At 36.4% G+C, this 24,751-nt stretch overlaps 1 protein-coding gene across 1 annotated transcript in view; it reads right to left on the reverse strand.

Annotated features, from left to right (window-relative positions):
• Nucleotides 1-24,094, reverse strand: part of LOC120773477 (disheveled-associated activator of morphogenesis 1) — a 63,187-nt gene extending 39,093 nt beyond the window's left edge. The window contains exon 1 of the mRNA XM_040102395.1: nt 23,983-24,094. Within this exon, the coding sequence (XP_039958329.1) occupies nt 23,983-24,024 (42 nt within the window). The 5' untranslated portion in view covers nt 24,025-24,094. The remainder of the gene's footprint in view (nt 1-23,982) is intronic.
• Nucleotides 24,095-24,751: the final 657 nt, after the last annotated feature.

Below are 24,751 nucleotides of genomic sequence, written 5' to 3' on the forward strand. Positions count from 1 at the left end.
AAAAAGTCTTGCGGTATTTTTATTGAATTTTTTTTTATTGAAATTAAAATGAATTTTTGATGACTCATGCCCAGCTCTTGACCGATGCTACGGCTGCTACTATGCCTGTCTCTTTCGACCAATTCAGCGATTTTATCGCAATTTTCGACGACAGGCCTTCCGGAGCGTGGCGCATCTTCGACCACCTCTGCACCAGAACGAAAACGTTAAAACCATCGTTGTGCGGTGGAAATGGAAACTGTATCGGGTGCATAAACTGCACAAATTTTATTGGCGGCTTGAGATGCATTTTTGCCTTTATCGTAGTAGTACTGCAAAATATGCCTTATTTTCTCTTTATTTTGCTCCATGTTTGCGACGCTATAACTCACGAACGACTTAAAAGAAACGGCAATCAATCAAACAGGTGTTGGCGCGTGAAATGAGCTTTCCAAAAAGTTATAGCATGACCCGATGCGACGAATAAAACTAGAACTACGCGCTTTCAGCGCCAACTAGCGAAAAAACCAGAAGACTTTTTTGACAAACTATTATATTTTTTTCCTTAATATGAAAGCTTATCTGCAGTAAAATATGAATACTTTTTGACTCTCCAAGCATGACTACTAATTGAAGGCAATTAAGAGAATTTTTAAAAATTAACATTAGTTCTTCTAAATTTAACAAAAGAGACACGTTCACGTCTTACATCTAATTGCATTAGCTATTTCGTCAAAGTACATTTAAGCATCAAAAATTTATTTAAAATTTAATTGTCTCAATCAATTGACAACAAAACAAAATTGATGAATGAGTGAGTAAACTTAATTATGCTTGCATATTTTCGCACAACACTGTAAGTACCTCCTTAGGCATAAATCATAAAATTATTTAATTAAAATAAATTATAGCAAATTTACCTCGAAAAAAGTCTAACCATAATTATATCTGTAGCGCTCCCTGCCGCCACACCCCTTTCACAGCACTAATATCTCATATTTCGTGCTTGTTTACACTGTAATTAATTTAAACTGCTTCGCTTAAATAATAATAGTGATTCATTAAACCTATATTTTATAACTTTTTTCAGCCATCTGATCTCATTTGGTATTAGACGCGTCAACTGCGCCAATCAAAAGTCTGGCCAAACACGCCTCTACGAACTCTAATTGTGGAAATTAGCAGCAAACGAAAATTATACTAAGTAGTCTAATGATTAATTGTGCATATTTGCGCTGCTCAACATGTCGGGAATTTTATATTTTCAAGGTTCGTTTTTAGTTTAAAACTTTTATGTGTTTCAAACGCATAAATAAAGTGTAGCGAGCGTTTTTCCGCTTCGCTGGGTTTGGCGTTGACGTTTATTGCCATTGTTTGTTGTTATTTTAATTGCATGGAAATTGCTTAAACTTTAGCAAACAATAGTCGCAATTATGCGTATTTTTTATTTAATATACATTTTCAATGCGGTGATGGAGTCATGCAGGAAGTTCTTGTCGATTCCCACAGTTAAATGTTGCACAAAATGAGGGGTGTGCTTGAAAGGTGTTGCTTTTAAGGTGTTCTGAGTATGATTTGCAAATGCTAGCAGAATTTGAAATTCACAGGTGCTTGACTAGCCTGAGGTTGCGCGGATTATATAAGTTTTTCTAAGTTAATTTGTATTATATAAGAAATAATAATAGAAATTTTAATGTAGTATTTTTAGCTAATCGCTTTAAAATTTGCATGCAAGCAATGAAAGAAACACACATGAAAATAAGCTATTACACAGAAATAGAATACTTAGGTTCTCCCCGAGTTAATGAATAATAGTGTTGGAAATAATTTAAAATCCCGAAATTTTTAGCGGGATCCCGAAAAGTAATTTTTACGACTAATATAAATACATTTTATATTAATAATATAAATAAGGTTTTTGTAATTGATTAAATTGGTTCGAAAGGTATTTTTGAAAAAATCTTAAAAATCCCAAAATATATGTTTACAGAAACCTCGAAGTAAAGAAAAGAAAACATATGAACTTAAACAAACTTAAAGAAACAGACAGTTTAGTGCTACCAGACTTAAAAATAATAATATTGAAAATAATTTTAAATCTCGAAATTTTTAGCGGGATCCCGAAAAATAATTTTTAGGACTAATATATTTTAATATCATAAACAATTATTAACAGTTTTTTGTAATTGATTCAATTGGTTCGAAAGGTATTTTTGAAAAATTCTTAAAAATCCCAAAATATGGTTTTACAGAAACCTCGAAGTAAAGAAAAGAACACACATGAACTTAAACAAACTTAAAGAAACAGATGGTTTAGTGCTATCAGACTTAAAAATAATAATTTTGAAAATAATTTTAAATCCCGAAATTTTTAGCGGGATCGTGAAATATTCACTTTCAAATATTATTTTATATATTTTATATTTTTAAGCTCATAAGACATCAGTAACACGTTATTTTAATTGGCATTATTTTTGAATTATATTTAGAAATCGCGAATTATTTAGAGAAACTTCGAGGCACGGAAAACAAATTTTAACTTAAATAATTAAAATACACAGAAATGTGATATTCAGGATCGACCGGACGGAAACTCTAATAGTATTGAAAATAATTTAAAACACCGTATTATAGAGATTCGAAATATGTTTTGACTAGAAATTTAAAAGAAATTTAAAGCACTCAGTAGAAGACAATTTCTTCAATTTATTATATTAATGGTGAAACTAAATGAAATATTGAAAAAAATTCAAGTTAATTGTTTAATCGTTACCGTTCAATCTAGAAATTTGTTTTCGGGATTATGGTATTACAACCATAACAAATCAGTTTCAAGATTCGGAATTTATTTTCTACCCAAATGTTAAGTATTCATAAATACATAATCCCGAGAAATCCCGAAATTTTTCGGGATTTTTATATTAAGGACATTATTTTCTGTTTCCAAATATGCACTACTATAAATGCAAATAATTCAGAAAAAAATCGATCCCGCTAAATCCCGAAAATTTTTGGGGTTGTTATTTAATATTAATGATAAAAGAAAAGAAAAATATTTAGTTTTTCCGGCTTTAAAAATACACTATGGTAACTTTAAATAATTAAAAAAAATCGAACCCGCAAAAGCTCGAAAATTTTCGGGATTATTATTTCATATTAATGATAAAAGTAAAGAAAAACATTTATATTTTCCGGCTTTAAATATATGTATACTATATATACATAGTTCAGCGAATTAAAAGACAGCGGCTACGCTGGCTAGGTCATGTTGTCCGGATGGACGAAAACACTCCAGCTCCGAAAGTATTCGACGCAGTACCCGCCGGGGTAAGCAGAGGAAGAGGAAGACCTCCACTCCGTTGGAAGAACCAAGTGGAGAGGGACCTGACTTCGCTTGGAATATCCAATTGGCGCCACGTAGCGAAAAGAAGAAACGACTGGCGCGCTGTTGTTAACTCGGCTATAATCGCGTAAGCGGTGTCTACGCCAATTAAGAAGAAGAGAAGAAATATATACTATGATAACTTTAAATAATTCAGATAAAAAATCTATCCCGCTAGCGAAATAAATTATTAGTTTTCTTTCTAAACGCCTACTATTAAATGTTACGCAAGTAGTTGCTCACATTTGCATTTTCCGCACAGAAAAGTTATGCAAGTTTAGAAACAATACCTGTGGCTATGCTACATTCTTGTATATGAAAGTCATTTCATAACTTATTTATCATATCTCGTTATCATAAAATTAATATACCAGTTCGCAATCACACTTTGTTCTAGCTTGAATTGAGTTAAATAGTTTATTTATACAGCTTTCGACACAAAGTGCTTACAAATCAATACAAAATAACAAGCGCCACATAAGTTGTCTCATTAAAAAAACATTCTAAACTATACTTATGCAAATTGCTTATTTAATTGCATAATAAATGCTTTAAGCACCAAAAACAACAGTGACAATTGAGGGCTTACCATAGTGGCTGCTTAGTAGAGATTCAAAAACTGGCTGCGCCGCAAGAAAAAATAGCAAAAAACTTAGTTATTTGCACATAAATTTCAGTAATGATACGGTATATTTTGCAAGCGTGTTTACTTTTGCATTTCAATGTTTAATGCTCACATGTGCATATGTAAAAAATGTTTGAATGCAAAACTTATTTAATACACAATGTTACTCATACGCCACGGTGTCGCAGTGCTGCCTATGCAAGCCAGAGGTTAAAGGTTTTATAAAGTGCAAATCAAAGGCGAAATCACAGCAAATCGGTGCCACGAAAGTGTTGCGCTAATGTGGCAACATCAAAATTAACAAAAAAATTCAACAACAACAACACCTGTTTTTATGAAAATGATTTACTTTACACATGGCAAACTAAGAACCCGCTTAGTTGCCGACTAATTTCAATTATTCATGCTAACAAACACTGGCAACACACACAAATATGTATGTATGTATGTAGTATATGGCGCACCGGTATGCTTTATTGCCGTCACTTTATGAAAATAATTTGCAAACAATGCGAATGCGCGCGCGTCTACAGGCTTGCAGTGCTCTCAGAGCCGCTTTCGCGTGTACGACTATGCACCGTTATTGATGACTGGCTTTTGACTAGATTTGCGACAAAAATGTTGCGGTATCTATGCACATGTGTAACGGTACTCAAGTGCATAACGCATTTGTTCCGCATTGCACATAGGGTCGAACGTACATATGTATGTATATGTATGTGCGAGTATGTATCATGTGTTCGCAAGCGATCAAATTTTATGCGCTTAGGAAGGCGGGCATGCATATTTAGACTAAAGTGTGTATGTATGCATGCAAAAGCATAGCTTTGCGGTTTTCGGCGTCTCGAAAAATATGTAAGCTAAGCAAAGTTGCGGTTTTGGATTTACCCTCAAGTGTTTGTTGTATTTATGTATATGTAGTGTGTTGAAGACAATGGGAAGTAAAAATGGCAAAAAAGTGCTAAAAGTATTGCTGTTATAGCTTATACATACGTACATACATACATGCATATATGTATGTGTCTGCTGAAAATATAATATATTTTGAACCGCAATGCCTGTGAAGCACAGCTGACTTATGAATCAGCTGATAAATATCAAATAACTGCACTTGTTGGGGGACAACTATTATGTGAGTGGGTATGTTGGCACAAAAAAACGTGAACTTAAATAAAAACAACAAACAAACTATAATTTTGGTTGTAAGTACTGGATTTTGATCGTTCAGTTTGTATGACAACTACATGCTATAGTAGTCCGATATCGGACAAATGAGCAGCTGCTTGGTAAGTGAAGGAGATGTGCAAAATTTCAGCTCGTTTACTCAAAAACTAAGGGACTATTTCGCACAGATACAGACGGACAGATTGGCGCATAACGAATCAGCAAGTCATATGCTGATCATTTACATATACATATAAATACATACATACATATATGTACATATATACATACATATATGTACATAAATACATACATACATATGTATATACATATATACTTTATTGTATATCGACAATTACTTTTAGGTGTTACACAATACGGGAAAAATACGATATAATCGACGTTCTTCTTTTAAAAACTTTGCGAAAGTGCTGCCAGATCTTTACAAGTTTTTTATTTTTAAATTATACAGTCTTTATCGCTGGTGAAAAATTTTAAAAAAATGTTGTTTCCTAAACAATGATGCTTTTCTTTTAATATATGTTCAACAGTGTTGCCAGATTTTTACAGTTTTTTCACTTTTTAAGTTAAATAAGATTTATAGTGTTAGCATGCTGAAAGATATTATCAAGTTTGTATGATTTCATACCAACGAGTGCTCAACTGTGTTGCCATATTAAAAAAAAATTAAATAAACTGTTGCATGTTTTAAATTGTATGTAATTAAAAGTACTTCGACTTAAAAATATATTTTTTATTTGAATGTTTTTTCTTTTAATTTTCAACAGTGTTGCCAGACTTTTACAGATTTTTTTTAACTATATATGCTTTGATGTTGATACCATGCTGAAATCAATTAACAAGTGTATGTATTTTTATACCAACGAGTGCTCAACAATGTTGCCATATTTAAAAAAAATAAATATAAATAATTTGGACTTAAAAATGTGTGAATAGTTTTGATGATTTACTTGTAATTATAACGTTTTTTATGGTGCTACCATACTCTTAAAGTCTTTAATAAACCTATGGTCTTATTGAATTTTTTTTATATACAAGGTGCTTTCCAAAGTAAACAGGACTTCAAAAAAACTGAAAAAATGGCTTTTTCAGCAAAATCAATTTATGTTATTCAAAATAGTCTCCTTCTGCTGCAATACAGCTTTTTGCACGGTCCAAAAGCATATCGAACGAGTGTTTTAGCTCGTTGCCCGGTATGGCCGCCAGTATGCCGGCGCAAGCCTTTTGAATGGCGTCTACGTCTGCATAACGCTTTCCTTTCATGGGCAAATGCATTTGTGCGCAAAGTAAGAAGTCACACGGTGCCATATCAGGTGAATACGGGGAGTGGTTTATGGTTAAAATGTAATTTTTGGTCAGATAATCGTCGAATGTTGGATTCTCAGCAATTTTTGGTCGTCAGTCAATTTGTGCGCAACAAACCGTGCACACACCTTTCGTAAGCCCAAATGTTCGCTCAAAATGCGATAAATCGATGTTTTGGAGAAGATCAATTCCATTTCCATGAATTTCTATGATGATTTCGGCTGATTTTTGATGAATTCAGTTTCGATGGAATATCCGGTGAACACGGATTTTGATTGGCCCACATGTTGATCGTCATATATGTCCTCACGACCACTTTGAAAATGTTGAAACCACTCGTGCACTCTGCTATGGGTTAGGCAATCATCACCATTAACTTGTTTATCAATTGAAACGTTTCGGTAAAAGTTTTACCAATTTTTAAATAAAATTCAATGTTGGCTCTTTGTTCGAAGCTCATTTTCGCACCGATAACATAAACATATTGACACTTAAAAGGCAATAACTTCATTTAAAATATATGAAATGTCATGAACTTCTCACTGGACAATCGGCAATTTATTATTTATTATTTTTTTTTTTGTTAATTGGTGGCGCAAAATATTTACCTGAAATATTTTTCCAAAGTTCCATAAAGTTTACTTTTACATTTATTTATATTTTATGTCAACAAATATTTTCATGACTTCATCCCACATTTTTTTTGTCGAGAGCATTACGAGTTGACGTCAAAAGTCTTTAAAATATTTTTTTTTGTATTTGTGAACTCATATTTCGGCACATATTTATTTTTATATATTTTTGTTAAGAAAATATTTAAATTCCGCAAACTCGTTAAAATAGAAGAACAATTAAAAAAAAAAATATTGACTAACACGCGCAAAGCTTTAATTGTACAGTTGATAGATAACCAAATACCAGCTACCCACCACCGCCACCTACTTTTTCTCGACAGCAGTCATGATATTTGTGCCTTTATTGTTTAGTTCTTAAACATTGAAAATATGCGACTCAAATAATTTTGGTTGTACAGGAGTTGCTAAGTCCGACGACATACACATAAATGGTATAAATGCCTTACAAAAATATTAATGCACATTAAATGGAATTAAGAGCAGTACAACCATAAACGCCCCTTAAAGGTAGTAAAACTGATCTCTTAGGTATTTTTTAGGGTCCGAAAAGCGGCTTATTGTAAACTAAAAGATGATAAGAAGAGAAAGCAAACTGCACTCGAGGTAATATTTTTTTGTATATTCAAATGAAGTTCTCAAAATTAGTGAATGGAAAGACCTAAGGTTCGCGCAGGTTAGTCAATTAGCTACGCATAGACCACTTTTGGCTCTTCGCGATACCAGATGGAGTTCATTGTCCATGTGCAGGTATGCTCATGCTATGATGCGAATTTTAACAGACTTTGTGGCCTCACTATCGATACCACTGCCAGTGTATCATACCGTGGGAACGCCAGTTGCTTACAGCGTAGTCTTGCCAATGCGTGAAAAGTGTTAAAGTTATGCTTCATTGTTTCCCTGGTGTCTTGCTCTAGACATTTTCTGCACGCTTCTCGTTCTGTTAGCCCCGGGCGTGTATCTCACCATACAGTGGCCAGTTAGTACTCCTATCATGTTCTATAGTCTGTTCCATCGAGTTCCAATAGCGATTTTGTGTACTTTCGATCTACCGTTGCTCCTTCCATCGGGTTTTGATATTCTTTGCCATGTTTATGTTCAGATCGTCGTATAGACAATGCTTGGGTTGGCCAATGTTTAGCAAGTTTCGGATGTTAGCCACACAACATTCCTGGCTATCATGTCCACTATTGCATTGTCCTCGATGCCTTTGTAACCTGACACCCTGTAGAAGTGAAGTTGCTTGCTTCTGGCATGGCAAGACCTAAAGTGCACTGACTCCAAATATTTCGCCATCAGCGCCACCTAGTGGGCAAACTTTTTAGAAAACTTACTTTCAAATCAAATGTTTGGCCATTGGCTTGTCAAATATTTGAAATTATAATTGCACGAAATGTTTTCCTAGCTTACAAACACAGCTGTGCGGACAATTTTGACAATTTACTACTAGCCAAAATTTACTTTTAGCGCTGATGTATGTCTAATTTTAGCTAGTACTTAGTAAATATTTTTAACATTTCCCTTAGTTTAGTTTACTTAATGTCTTACTAATTTTAAATTGTTTCCAGTAAATATTGATATTCTTGCACAACTTATTTACTGTCTGTCTATTTTGAAGCGGGTAATAGACGTTATACCGTTACGATGATATTTGTACACGTTTTTTAAATGTTTAATTATTTTCAAGTAAATAATTAAACGTTGCACAAGTAGACTTTATACTCATATTTCTTGTTTCATTAACCTGCGCAAAATATTTGAAAATAAAAATTTAAAAAATCAACAAGTCAACTCAATGTCAAGGCGCACCAAAATAGCCGGCAATTCAGCCAAAAACGAAAGTGAGGAAGAAATGGGACAAAATTACAAAAAGAAAAAAAATAATAAAAATTGAGAAAAGTATTTCTGCTAAAAATTTTGTTTAAAGAAAAGACAAAATAAAAGTGCAGCCTTAAATCAACAGCAAGACCATCAAAGCTTTCAGTTTCGCTTTCAATGATGATTATCTGCGCGTGCGGTTGTAAGAAGGCGCAAAAAGAGACAACAGCTGAAAAAACAGCGGAGTCAAGCGAGTCGAAAGGCAGCACACGTTGAAATGCCAAGAGGTGAAATGAACCAATGCGCGAAAACGGAAAACAAAAAACAACACCAAAAAAGAAAAAAAACATGCAAAATTTTAAACAAAACTGTATACACCTAAGAAAAATAAAATTGAAATTAAATTTATTTATAAAAAAAAAATAAATGTATGTATGTATACACAAGAGCAAACAAAACAAAAAATGAAAATAAATACAAAAAAAAGAATAAAAGATACACATTCTGCTTCTTATTTACTGGAGTAGACATTGCTTACGTGGCCGCAATAACAAGAGTGCGCCAGTGGTTTCTACATTTCGTTATTTGGCGCCAATTCGAGGTACCAAGTGCAGCCAGGTGCTTCTCCACCTAAACTCCCCAACGGAGTGGAGTTTTTCCTCTTGCTCTGCTTCCAGCGGCGGGTACTGAATCGAAAATGTTCAAAGCTGGAGTGTTCTCTTCCATCCGGACAACATGATCTGGCCACAGCGACTGCGCTGGGTCTTGATTCGCTGAACTATGCCAATGTCGCCGTTGCCAATGCGCAAAGGACTATAAATCTTTCGCAAAACCTTTCTTTCGAACACTCCCAAAGCCTACTCATCAGACGATGTCAATATGCTATGCTATGCTTCCGCACCATATAGCAAGACGGCTTTGTGAGGGACTCTGGGAGGTCGTTCCCGACGCTGACGGAGCTTTTGGCGTTGTTCAAGCTGACAAATTGCTCAGCTGAAATAGCTGTATTAGCCTTGCGGTGATATCAAGTTCAGACATAGCGGTATAGAGGCAGTACGTTTTCGTGCTGTCGAAGGCGGCTTTAAAATCGACGAAGTGATGGTGTGTGTCGATCTTTCTGTCACGCGTGTTTTCGAAAGTGTAGTCGATTGTAGAGATCCATCGGTCCCTGCCGCTTTGTTGTTTTTCAGGCGGGTAACTGCTGTTCGAACCTTACCAGAGTCGGGCCAGTAACATCTATTCCATCCTTATCAATTGAGGAATCGGGTTCGGCATTTCTAGATGTTGCACTTTCACTGCCGTTCGGGTGAAGAAGTGTTACCTCTATAACTTCAGCCACTAGGTCACCACTTTGGGTCTGACAAGAGTATGCTTCGGTCTTGAAACCTTACGTTCGTTGCCGCATCTTTTCATACAATTTTTGAGCATTATCCCTGTCGGCCAGTTTCTTAAGCTCTTCATACTCATGCATTTCGGTCTCTTTCTTTTTATATGCATATGCGTCTCACTTTCCACTTTAAATTTTGGTATCTTTCCGATTCCGCTGGCAACGTTGCTAGGTTGGCTGTCTGCGTTCTCGCCTCAGTCTTCACCGTACCAGCTGTTCTTTCGACCTTTGCGAAAACCAATGATTCCGTTTGTAGCTTTCGTAAGGAGCAGGTAATTCTGTCACTTAGCTCCCTCATATTGAGTTGCTGACGAGTGCTCTTTGGCAGCAGGAGTGCAAGTCGAGTAGAAAACCGTTTTTCTATTGATTGTGATAGTAGCTTCTCGACGTCGGAATTTCCCTGTGTTCGTTGACGGGGGTGTTAAGAAATTTTTTCTATTAATTTCGGTTGTAGAAACCCAAAGTTAGCAAGCAAGAGTCAAAAAATGACACAAAATCAAAGAAAAGTAACCACAAAACAAAACTTTAAAACCGCAAACGCTTACTGCAAAAAAAATAATAACAAAAAAACAGCAATAATTTACGCTGAACAGTTGTAAACAAAATATAGAAACTAAGCTCTTACATCTGTAAGTGTTGTTGTTATTTTGGCATTGGTCTTGCCTTAGTCGCCTAGCGCTCGCAATACAGGTGCCCATTACCACTTGTAGCTGTAAACGCTCGCTGCTGTTGCTTTGCGGCGCATAAATTTTGTTTGCTTTCGCCGCTGACGCTTTCGAATTTCACGAGCACACTTGAGCGCCTTTGGTGAAGGTCCTCTACGGCATCCCTACCACAGCGCACAAACTACAAATGCTTGCAGCGTTAAGTGCGCAATTTATAAATAAAATTTTTATTTTATTTTCAATAACAATTTCGTTCACTTTTTTCACCTTCAAGTGGCGCACATACAATTTTAATGCGACCTTTCAGCGCCACTGTTTTTGTTGTTGTTTGTTTTTGCACTTGTCTGCATAAAAGCATATTTCTGCATTGTTACAGTTGCTTTTTGCATGCTTATCTCACAGCTGTCGGCGCTTGTGCTGCGCATGCGCGGCTGTCGACTGCAATTATCCATTTGACACTGCGCTAAGAGCCGTCGAGAGTCGCCGCTAAATTGCTGTATGGTCACTCGAAGCATTTATGAGAGTAGAAAAGCAAAAAAGTTCGCCTACAAGGTGCGCTTAAGCGGTGTCTGCTTAATTTTCGTAATTATTTCGGTAATTTATAGTTGCTTTTATTGAAGGCTAAAACCGAATGGCTGCGCAAAAGTGGTAGCGCTGATAATGGTGACACAAATGGTCGCAGTTATGCTGAAATATTGCGACTGCGCAGGCGCGTGTCTTGTGATATTTTTGGAGGGAAACTTGAAGATTTTATTTTTTTTAGTTTATATGTTATAAGCAAAATTATAGTATTTCATCGACGTATCAGCTAAATTGGTAAAGTTATCATCGTCCTTTTGAGCCAATAAATAATATATATGTTATCACATGAGCGATACAAATTTCAGCCAGATATCTCTATAACTGGATGTTTAATATGCGCCTAAAAAGATAAACGAACAATCAGGCGAGGCTATAATGACAGCTTCCGCTAGATGCCGCTTCTGCACATTACGTTGCGGATATGTACATATGTACATATCTTATACTGCTACTTTTAAACTGAATATGAAATTCGGAAATAATCTCCTGAAATAACGCAAAGATCCATTTTTGCGTTACTTTCTTCAGTATAGTCGGCCTTATCTGGGCAATAATATGCCGAAGTTGAGTTCCAATTGATCATCTGTAGCTGCTTAAAAAATTGGCTTGACGTATGCCTCTCGAAAAGTAAGATAAAAATCTGATAGCAGCAAATATTATTTTAGTGAGCTTGCATTCACACCGATAGTTGAGCTAAAAGCTAGTCAAGAAGCGCATGAGCTCACTAGCTGTAGCATCAAGCTACTTCCGTGTTAAAATTGTCTGAGTTCCTGGTCACAGCGGAAACTGTAAAGCCGATAAACTTGATAGAAAGGACATGCTTACCAAAACTCCGATAGGATGGAAATAAGAAGATGTTTCCTTCTCTTCGTTTACTCGAGCTATAGGCCTATATGTATACAGGATACATAGATCTCGGACAAGCTCAATAAGAATGAGTCGGCAGCCGGCACTTGTGGGATTATGAAAGTCCTTTGGTCCAGAGAAGATCATAAAAAAAGAACTAGCACTTAGCAAAGTTCACTTGACAATTATAGGTATCCTAACTCGTCACTGTTCCGTTGACACTCACGAGGTGAGGGTAAAGATTTTGTTAAAGTAAGAGCGAGGAATACGAGGTGGAACATCCAGAAATTTTCTATTTCACTATCCCGCTTTGGCCAGTCTAAGGTTGAATCATCTGGAACACCATATTTGCTACGAGCCCGGCGAGTTCTCTGGAGTAGATATTTGTTAAATTTGTGGCTGGCTATAGGCGCTTTGTAGATGTGGGATGGTCTTTTTGATTCACCCTTATGAGTTCTGGCCATCGCAACGGTCAGCCGTTTTTAGTTATTCAAGTGGGATTAAGCCAACTTCTGGTGCCTCATAATGAGCCAAAAATGAGCTTACATATGTCTGCACAAAGTCTGTTCGTAATATTTGATGAATTCACATGATACATTAAAGACAACTAAACTGTTTGCGTTAAAAAGGTTATACAATGCTCAGACGATTGATGAATTTACCTTATGTCAGCTGCAAGCTAAGCACGCAGAGTGGTAGAGTTCTAAAGCTTAATTAACCTAATGCCGTTTCTGGGCTATCAATTGACCCTTTTTCTCTGAGTTTTGGCGTATACCTTGATCTTAAAGAATCAAAGGATGTTCCTAAAAGCCTGAAAACGAGTCTGAATGGGTATTGGCTTCTTATTGAAAACGATTTTGTAGGCCGAGAAGTGATCGCAATAGCAATGAAACATGATCAAGGAAGTTGGGTTCTAACCAAGGTCTTGAAGGTCTTTCGTGCATAATAGTACCAGATTATTTTCTAAGTACACTTATCTTTCTTCCAAAACCTATGGGATCTCGAAAATGTCAAACGAATTTCCCTTCAAGGGAAACATTCAACATTTGAGGAGTCTAAATCGAATTAAAACGATTAAACATAATTTTTCGTCAATAGATAACTGTATTTATAGTTATGCCATTTCAGGGGACCGTTGCTTCAACAGTACAAGCCGCAGCGCAAAAATGTTCCAACGCAGATATCAGCCTCAAAACCTAAACTAACTTGGTTCGAACGACAAATATTTTCACTTCTAATAAATGCCAGTGCTGTATACCAACAATTTGTTTACCAAATTATGCAAGCCGTCGATAGTTGGTAGAAGAATACAAGAAAACAGACCATATTCGACTTTGGAAATAAATATTTGCTTAATATCGATGTCAAAACAAACTGTTCTTTGCTAAATTATTTTTTTTCCCCCGAAAAGCATTCACTATATAAAGGCGGTGAAATGTGTGCAAAAGTCACAGTTCAAAAAATGAATTTGCCCACGAAGTTGTTCTTAGTGCTGGTCGCATGTTGCGTGTTGCAACAAGTTCTTGCTGCTAATTCTACCAGCAGTAACTCTACCGACGCCAGCACCAGTAGTAATTCTACATCCACGACTACTTCCTCGAACAGCACAAGTACAAGTGCTTATAAAAGAAGAATCAGAAAATTGAGGAGGGAATTAAGGAGGGAAAGACGTCGCGAAAGGAGAGAACTCAGACAGGAACGTCGTCGTTTGCGCAGAAGAGAATTGCAGATACAGCGCAGGAATGCGCTTTCAGAAGGAAGTGTCAATGTCAATAGAAGGGTTAGACGATTCGTCAGACGTCGCGGATAAACCGTCGCTTCCGATTGAGTGCAAACCCAAATTGACATGATTTGTAACATGTACTAATACGCTTATGTACCTATGAGTTATGGCTTTTGGAAAAATATATAAATTTTTGTCATAAGAAATGAGTTTTTAGTTCCGCGTTGAATTTATACACTGGCGCCCGGTGATTACTTTTTCGTTAGCGCTAAATATCTTTCCAGCGAGCACTCTCTCGAAAATGCTTGTTCCATCTTTCCGTCCGAAAATGGGAGAGTGTTTTATCTCATAATTTTAGTTAACATTTTTGTTTCGCAGCTGACCAGTCTTTGGCTTTTGGCCTCGCTGACAGTTTTCCATTTCACAGTCGACGTGAGTGTCTTCAAAATTTCCACCGACTGTAGTTTTTTCTTCGTGATAGCAATAAAGGAATCGGTGTTGAGAGTCCTCTATTAACTCTATGCATGTCGGATTAACTACAGCGGTATCTGCTAAAGCACCCATGTTCAATTATGGCTTGGGTCAGGAGGAAGTACAGCGCCGCAGTTTGTCTGTTTATTCATAAATGAATGTCCGATATAAGTCTATGCGTCCACCGTCATTTGAATGAGCTGAACCACCGCCGCTGCGATATTTTCGTAATATGGTTTCTCTCCTCTGTTTTTGTCTAAGAGGTTTCTTATTATGTTTACTTACACTTTACCCACACCGTCGAGCATTCACAAAGAGCGGTATGAAGAAGCTTATTTTTGATGGTTTCTTGCGTCATGTTAAGGAGAACGTCTTTTCTAGTATTATACAAGCGTTATAAATTTTATGGAAGAGTTTTACAGTTATAGCTTCTTTCGGCGATTTGTTGGAGTCAACATCAATTCCAGTCACTTTATTGTTTTTGAATTTCTTTGCTATAGCCAATAAGTTCTCTCGAGTAACTAACGTTGTAGACACTGCAGTTGTATTTCGTCGCTTAGCAAATCTGATTTTATTTCATAAATAAAGTCTCAACGACTTTCTCCATAAGCCATGCGCTTTTAGGTAGCTGCTGCTTGTTTTTGAACTTGGACATACAGGTTTTCCCTGTCATATAATTCTTAACAGAGCTTGTCAAAACATGATATGTTATTGCGGGTACTTGCCGACTTCAGCAGCTTGTTAAGACTTGAAAATGCATACATCTGTGCCAAATATCTTCTTCTTCTTAATTGGCGTTGACAGCGCTTACACGATTATAGCCGAGTTAACAACAGCGCGCCAGTCGTTTTTTCTTTTCGCTACGTGGCGCCAATTGGTTATTCCAAGCGAAGCCAGGTCCTTCTCCACTTGGTTCTTCCAACGGAGTGGAGGTCTTCCTCTTCCTCTGCTTCCCCCGGCGGGTACTGCGTCGAATACTTTCGGAGCTGGAGTGTTTTCGTCCATCCGGACAACATGACCTAGACAGCGTAGCCGCTGTCTTTTAATAGACTGAACTATGTCAATGTCGTCGTATATCTTGTACAGCTCATCGTTCCATAGAATACGATATTCGCCGTTGCCAATGCCCAAAGGACCATAAATCTTTCGCAGAACCTTTCTCTCGAAAACTCGCGACGTCGACTCATCAGTTGTTGTCATCGTCCAAACCTCTACACCATATAACAGGACGGGAATTACGAGCGACTTATAGAGTTTGGCTTTTGCTCGTCGAGAGAGGACTTTGCTTCTTAATTACCTACAAGTATTTCTGATCGCTACAAATTATTCACTGAGAACGCGCTGATGACGAACCACGTTCAGGACGACCATCAACATCAACTGTAGATCAACACGTCAACAACATAAAGGAATTAGTGCTTGAGAATCGACGCTTAACAGTCAGAGTTCTTACTGGCATCGTTTGAATAACGGAAGGATCGGTGAACACCATTTTGAAAGATCATTTGGGAATAAGAAAAGTGGAAGCATAATAAGTTCCAAAATCATTAATTTTTTTCGAAAACATCGTCGCGTTAACGTCTGTGAAACCACGCTTACCGTCTACCAGGATATCATGAAACGTATTATTACTGGCGTTGAGTCTTGATTCTATGCAGTCTATGCTACCACTGAAATAGACGATCAATCGGTCGAATATCGTGGTAAAGGTGAGCCGAAGCAGAAGAAACACCTCAAAGCTGTTGAAAAATCAAGGTTATTTTTTTCGATTGTCGAGATATAGTACACTCCGAATGCTTTCCGAGCGTTCAAACGTCAGCAAAGAATGTTATTTGACTATTACGCGTAGTTTGTGTTAAGCTATCCCTAAAAAGAGGCCGGAATTATGGGCCGAAAATTTTCGGTTTCTGCACCACGATAATGCGTTGTCGCTTTACATTGATTCTACTTGAGTTTTTCACCGTTTTGAGTCCGTTTAAGCTAATCAAAGCAATGTTTTAACCCTTCAAAAGTTTTCTTTAGATCGGATCGGCCATACAACCTCAGCGATCAAAATCAAATAGAGAGCTTTTTATACCTTTAAGTGAGGAAGTAAGGAATGCAGCTGTAAAGGGTATTGCAGCTTCGCTGCAGCCGAAGTTAATATTTCAGGTTTTTATGTTATTGTTTTTTTTTTTGATATCCAATTTCTAACCCACATTTTTTCATTGCCAAAACATGTTCATAATTTGCGCACGCTAATCAATAGTATCAAAATTTCACCGTGAAACCATAAAATTCACTAAAATTTCTTTTCAATTCAATATGCAAACTTGCCGGCTTAATAGTTTTCACCAAACCATTAACTATTTTTAGCTCAACACAATGGGTGCATAGTTTTAATAAAATATTTTTTTTTTCGTTATCTTTATGGGCCTAAATGTGTGTGCGGGAATTTGTCAGTGAAAATTTTAACAGCCTCATAATTAACAACAAACACAGGCGAGGTTGAATAAGAAACTAATATATTACAGAAAGTAATAAAAAAGCAACAACAACAAAATGTGAAATAAGAAAAAATGCACAAGGGGAATTTAAAAAAATCATAAGTGGTTTTGAAAAAAATCATATATTGTTGAAAGAAACATACACACTTGTGCGTACATATGTGAAATTGAGAAAAAAAATAATAATTTGTGGTATTAAAATGAATAATAAAAATCACTTAAATTTATATGAAAAAAAAAACTCATCCACACCGCACGAAATTAATTCACACTCCACTCCAATGCGCATGCCAATCGCGCCGTGTGTTCGCCCAAAGCGGTTTCTCAAGTGACTTGACCCTCATTAATATCTCTTCGCAAGAAAGCTGGTAAACGATAGGCGTTCACAACAAACACACACACGCACCGACAAGGCAGAAACACATAAATATTCAATAATCACGAGAAATACAAATAAAGTTCAGCAAGTGAATCGAAAGCGCATGCCGACAGCACAGCTGCGGAAGATCGGCCGCCGAGCGCCTGCGCCATTGGCACGCAGCGGCTGCGACACGCATAAATACGACGGTGATTAACTTACGTTAATTTATTTAAATTCATTGCTTTTATACACACATTTCGATATTTTCACTTTCGTTGCAAATGAAATCGAAATCAACAGCAATAACAACAACAATAAGCCACTGTAGCGACAATAATCAAGCAAGCGGAGATCAACCGAATGATCGGCCGCCCAACGAGTCATCAAGAGCAGGCGAACAAATATATACAAACACACACACACCAATATATACAGTCCGCTTGCCCCCTCCGGCTGTCCAGCTTGCTTGATTTGCCTGTGTCGGCAGCATGCACACCAGCGAACGAGCAATAAAAGTTGAAAACGAAAGTGAAAATCATAGCAAACAGCGGCGCTTAAGCGCAGCGTAGTTTGCATGCATGTGTACGTGTGTGTGTGTGTTTTAATCGAAAACAAACCGCGAAGCAATAATTTTGGTGCAACATAAAATTGAAGGTGGTGGGTTCAACTTCTTTCTCCACAGCTCGCCAACAGCTGTAGATATAAATAAATAAACTGCTGCTTTTGTTGCTATTTTACTTTTGTTGTTGTGGTTGCATATCTGTTGCTGGCTGGTCGAACGGTCGGTCATTGCTGCGTATCATTGGCGCAATTTGCGAAGGAAATATTTATTTTACACATGCGCCGAAAGACGTGTGTGTTTATTGCAGTAAAGTTGGAGCTTACGAGAGGTGATCAATGAGTCTGTGGGTCTTACAGCAAAGCTGAAAGCTAAAACTTTTCTTTGTGATATACAAACTCAAAAAACTCAAAAAGGCGATCGGGAAAGTCCAGAAAATAATTGTTAAATTCTTTTCGGCATTTTAAAAGAGTTTAATATCGGTATTCTGCTTGTCACGATTGTCTCATGTCTCTAATTGTCACTATCGTAATTTAGTGACTCTGTTAGTCAGGAGTCTCATTTTGGTATTCTGGGAGATACTACAGTATAGTAGAGGCCCCCTAATCCGGACACGGCCTAATCCGGATTCCACTGTAATCCGGACAGGGTTAAAAAATTCAAAATTTCTATTATGTCCCTTGTAATCCGGACCGACATTCTCTATCCGTATTCTCTAATCCGGATCACATATTTATTATTCACTACATTCACTTTTATGCCTTATTGTTTTAAGTTTTTTTTTTTGGAACATGTGTATTATTTGTTATAATATACAAACAGAAATTTATAAATATTTTTTCTTAATACGAGTACATAGTTCTGATATGTCTTTGGTAATCCGGATTCCCTGATATTCCGGATAGGGGCCGGTTTTAATTGATCCGGATTAGCGGGCCTCTACTGTATAGTAGTATATAAGTATACATAAGTTAAAGTGATTGCTATGAAAAATTTATGCATAATTTATGCCCTGATTATCAAGTTTGCCAAGTAACACCGAGAAAGGAACATCAGAGACCTTATAAAAAAGTTTTGAATTTGCTTAGATATGTCCGTAACATACAGAAATGAGCGAAGGTTAGGTTTGGTTAGATGGCTGATCTAGAGAGATAACACATTGTAGTCCTAACACCCCAAACGCGAGACAGTCAAAAAGGAAGTGTTGAGCTGTTTCCACATCGTACTTTTCAATACAGCTCTTGCAGATGGGTAAGATTCCCAGCTGTACATCATGGACGCCAATAGGGAAATGTCCTGTTAAAAGCTAGTCTTACTGAGGAGATCAGTAAATATCTAGCGATCGATCTTGGACCAAAAGGACTCAGAGTTGGTCCAGCTCCGCTCCCATTATACTGATGGCGGTCTTTGCACTCCTTGATCAACCCTGAACGCAGTGTTCATATATCGCCGCACTGCTTTCTGAGTGTATCGTTATTTCTCTGAAGGAGGCCAAGAAGGAGCGGCCAGAGTTCGGTTTGGCGACCCATGATCCAAGTGATCCGGTATGAAATCAAAGTGTGTGAGGAATTTCGAATGTTCAGACACTTGTACGCCAATAGGGAAATGGCCTGTTAAAAGCTAGTCTTACTGAGGACAAAAAGTTCACTAAATATCTTGCGATCGATCTAGGGTCAAAAGGACTCAGCGCATGTACCGATGGTGGCGTAGAGCTGGTCTAGCTCCGCTCCCATTATACTGATGGCGGTCTTTGCACTTCTTGATCAACCCTGAACGCAGTATTCATGAGTTCAAGGCTAGTATCGCCGCCTTACTTTCTGAGTGTATCGTCATTTCTCTGAAGGAGGCCAAGAAGGAGCGGCCAGAGTTAGGTTGGTGTCTCCATGATCCAATGATCCAAGTAATCCGGTAAGAAATAAAAGTGTGTTAGGAATTTCGAGTGTTCAGACACTTGTTCTTTTAGGAACCCAAGTTCTCTAAGTATGATAGCCACACACCTTCGACGCTATCTACGGGCACTATCTGCAAGATGGCATTAAGTGCCATGGTTGGAGTGGACCTTAGTGTACCACACATGCTGATGAGCGCTGCCCATTAAACACTCTCGAGTTCCTTTGCAAGTGTGGTATTTTCTAGAGCCCTCCACCACATAATGACTCTATAGAATATAATTCACTGTAGCCGCAGATACACCACTGCAAAACTAGTTACGTTTTTGAATAAATATTACAAAGAAGTATACAGAACCCTTTAGTTCAGAGTCCGTAGGTCTCACTTCTTGGTATGGTAAATATCTTGGTGGTATTTTCTAGAGCCCTCCACCACATAATGACTCTATAGAATATAATTCACTGTAGCCGCAGATACACCACTGCAAAACTAGTTACTTTTTTGAATAAATATTACAAAGAAGTATACAGAACCCTTTAATTCAGAGTCCGTAGGTCTCACTTCTTTTATCGAAATTCACTTAGCAATTTTTGTGTTGGCCAAAGTAAATTTCTTTTAATTTATTTCATCTAAATAATCCACCATGTGGAGTCATAGACAGAGCCAAGGCTTCTGCATCTGAAAAAGTTGTGACAAGTAAAAACGAAAAAACACGAGCTTTTATTAAGAAATATTAGAGCTTTGAGCATAATTTACTTTTCCTTCGTTTCCAAGTTAGTTTATCTGTACGCGAGAGAAGAGAATAAAGAGCATAATGATATCTCATTAAAGCATCATAATGTCTATTGATTCTACCTTCAAACTTTTATATTAAAAGTATTTGTTTTAAGCCACACAAGTGTTAGTTTTAAAAAAGTACGGAAGTCTTAACAATGTTTGACTTGAAGAAGAAACAACAGTAAGTACGGTATATAATATGGAAACCTGTATTTTTTGTACAGCCCTCGTACTTGGCCACTTTCATGGGCGTAAGCTGCATCAAATTTTGACCAGTGAAGGGTTAAACGTTGCCACTTAGCTAAGGTGATTTGTTGCGGCCACGAAAAATATGCGCAAAATTGTGTTGTGGAAAATTTTCAATCAACATAATTACGTTACGCGAACGTATGTATGCATATGTTGAGGGGCGTGTCGGCGTGATAAAGGTCAAATGAGTGTCATAAGTGTGTAAAGGCTGTTGCATGGCGAATTGATATTAAATATAAAATAAAAATTGCATGCAACTGGTGAAAGTGGCAACCTTGATTTTGAGATGATGTTGTTGTTGTTCAACTTCGGTGATATATAGTCTATATACAAAGCGTGTGTAATCTATATTATTATATATGAAAGGAAGTCGGCCATAAACTAAAATTTTGTATGAAAACGAAAGATTTTAAGCAAAAATTCTTCAGCGAGCAATTATATATTATTTTGGAGAGTCTTCAAAAATTGATATTTATTTCACATGTTAAAGTCTAGCGTGTTTGCTAAGACAAATCTGTGCTTATATTGCGCTTTGTGAAAGACCTTTCTTTATTAGCAGCTACTAACAGTTAAGTTGGTGTTACTTATTCTATGTAACGGTATACAACCAGCTAAAATGCAAAATAATCTGTTTCGATAAGCACTCCTTATCTGGTTTCTCCGGCTTTATTTATTTTTGCAAAAATATTATTTTATTATCTTTGTGTTTTTTATTTCATATTTTAACTTTTGTTTTTTTAATTTTTGATCTTTGTTCCTTTTTGTTTTTTAGCCACAGCCGCCAGATAGCCTTGACGGTTGCTGATAACGTTGTCTAAGCGTTAGATAAGATGCAATATTTTCGCGTTGAGTTTTGCTATAAATTAAAGGTTATGCAAATTACTGCAGTTAGTACGGCAAATGACTCATTGCTAGCACTGGCTTTGATGGATTTATGCTTAAAGGCTATGGAATTAGACTAGCATTCAATTCTTAACGATTATTTAACGGCAAACCCAAAAAATTAAACGTTAACTTCGGCTTCAAGTTATAATATACTTCCTAAATACATAATCTACAGCTACTCGATCTGAATGGAGATTACATCATTTTCTTAGGCAATAACCCATGGCAAATTTCGTGAAGACATCTCTTCTAATGGAAACGTTTTCCATACAAACACTTGCTTCCGATCGTTCAGTTTGTATGGCAGCTATGTACATATATGCTTTGGTGATCTAATATCGATGATTTCGACAAATAAGCAGCTTCTTGGGAAGGAGAAGATGTTTGCAATGATCTTTATCTCGTGAACTGGAGGACTAGTTCGTATACATATATGCAGGCAAAGGGATGAGCATGTCTAAATCAACTCGGCGTATCATGCAGATCATTTCTATATACATTTTTTTTATATATATGTATATATGTATATATATAGATGGATACAATGGCTGTTCAAGCAAAAAACTTTCTTCACTTGCTCAAAAGCTTGCAGTACCTAGCAGCGTTAATTTCCTCTTTCTACGTTTACCTGCAGCAATGAGCTACTGGAGTATGAAGTTTTTTCTTTCCATGATCAAAAAAGCTCTTGCTGGAAGGTAATTTAAGCCAAACTACTTTTAGACAAAACTTGTTTCGGACACTGAAATAAATTTTTGTTTCTTAGAAATTTTGCTTAAAATTGAATTTACGGCTCAGAGTGTATGCTGAAGTTCTATAGCTGGCTAAAAGAAAATTATTTGATATCCTATGTAATGCGCCGATTCTTAAAAGACTGAGCGCTTCTTTATAAGAAAAGTTGATCAGCTGATGCATACGCTTTCAAACAAACGTATAAAGCGCCATTTAGTCTGCGAAAAAAATTATCTTAAACTCGATAGGTTTTTTTGTAAAGCGTACACGATAGCCGAGACTAGAGTTAGTGATTTCGAAAATATTATAAAATATAAAAATAATATGAAATATATAAAGAAATACATCTAAGCATCACGTTTCCAAGTTTAATTCTACTTTATATGCTTATAATTTTTTTCAGTCCCGTCACGAAATTTCCTTGGAAATACCCTAAAAAAAATTGCCTAAAAATTTTAGCCCTTAATATTAACACGAAATTTCCTTGGAAATACCCTAAAAAAAGTTCCCTGAAAATTTTAGCCCTTAATATTAACATTAAGAACTGGACCAAGGCCTATACAAATTTTCCATAGAAAATACACTACAATCGTGGGTTTTTATCTTTAAATTCCTACAGATCAGAGGTATTTTATGGCATCACTTTGATTTCTCAGAATTCTTCACTCTACAAAAGTGCCCAGTGCAACAAAGTCGTAACTCACACCGGCGAGGTAGTACGGGGCTCTAAATCCGATTTTTCCAAGAATTTCGCATTTTTTTGTATATATCTCATAAATGACAAGAGCTATAGAAAAAACGTACATGACAAATTTGTAGAAAATTTTATTTGCTATAAAAAAGTTCGAGGTCAAAATCGCTATCATTAATACTTCTCGAGATATTCGGCTTTTTAAGTAATGTACATATGTATTTGTATAACCACTGCCTTTAAAAAATTATAGTAATAAGTTATATCAGCAGTTTATGTATTATAAAAATGGCTTTAGGTGCTTTAAGCTTAGATAGGTATTTGGAAGTCTACTAAAAGTCTGGGTATACAGTACTGTATACTTTAGATCGTTTCTGGTAGCTTTTTAAAAGAAATTTTTCATATAAAAGAGTGAATTCAATCTCAGTTCTGATTGCGTTCCCACACGAACTCTTTTATTGCTCAAACCGGTCTTTTTGTAAGCGAGGATTCGTCGTTTCAGCGAGACCAAAGGAGAGTTTGCAGATAATGAGTAGCAAAAAATCAGCGTGTGAACGCAGTTTAAATAATGCTCGCTTTACACTTAAATAACTTAAATATAATTTTTGTATTCAGTATTACACTTTTCGGCTGGAATAAAGGCCTTCGATTGCTGGCAGGCTTCAAAAACCATTACTTAAACGTTTCTTCTTGAACCAACTAAATGTAATTTATTGCTTTTTGGTATTTATGATTTTTAATTACAATAATTATACCTCAATCACTGCTGCTTCACGCTTTATGTGCTGTTTCCGCATTTTTCTCGCTAGCCCCGCAGCTTCCGCCACATATTTTCATCTAAATTAACACAGCAATTATCTTATAGAGATATAGAGATCTTCCAGTTCAAAAACGCGTAAAAAATGAAAAGTTAACTGTTTCTTAATTAAATCGTAAACCGTTCGCGCTCAGAATACAGACTGTCTTCGTAAGCCCCTCGAGACGTTCTCATGGTAATCGAAAAACCAGTTACACAGACAACTGTGCCAGTTAGCTGTACTAAGTATAAAATATTTCAGCATCTTTACACAAAAATATATATTTTAGTATATATAATATATATATTTATCATTGTGCTTGTATGTGTGCTCACACACAGCTTTAGCAGCTTTTTATCAGCTATTTTTATCAAAGGTTCTGCTTGCCAAGTAGATAACTGCAGCTGGATTGTAGCTTTAGATGCGTAATTTGTTTATATCTTGATCTAAAGTGTTGACTATGTAAGCATGAAGGTGTTTAAGTAACTCCAATTTGCTTTATAACTGTTTATTTATTGTATATACCCACAGTGCTTGAGTTACACTTGTCTAAACAGTTGTTGTTGTGTAGGTTTTCTTAACAAAAACTTGACGAAATATTTCAAGTTCAGTGAGTAGAGCAAAGCTTCACGCACGTCAGTATTGAAGCTTATTTTGGGTGCGGAAAGATTTCCTTGAACTTAGAAAAATACAAAAGTAGGTGTTTAATAATCCTTCTGATGATTGA

Source organism: Bactrocera tryoni, chromosome 4, assembly GCF_016617805.1.
Source record: "Bactrocera tryoni isolate S06 chromosome 4, CSIRO_BtryS06_freeze2, whole genome shotgun sequence".
NCBI classification, from domain to species: domain Eukaryota; kingdom Metazoa; phylum Arthropoda; class Insecta; order Diptera; family Tephritidae; genus Bactrocera; species Bactrocera tryoni.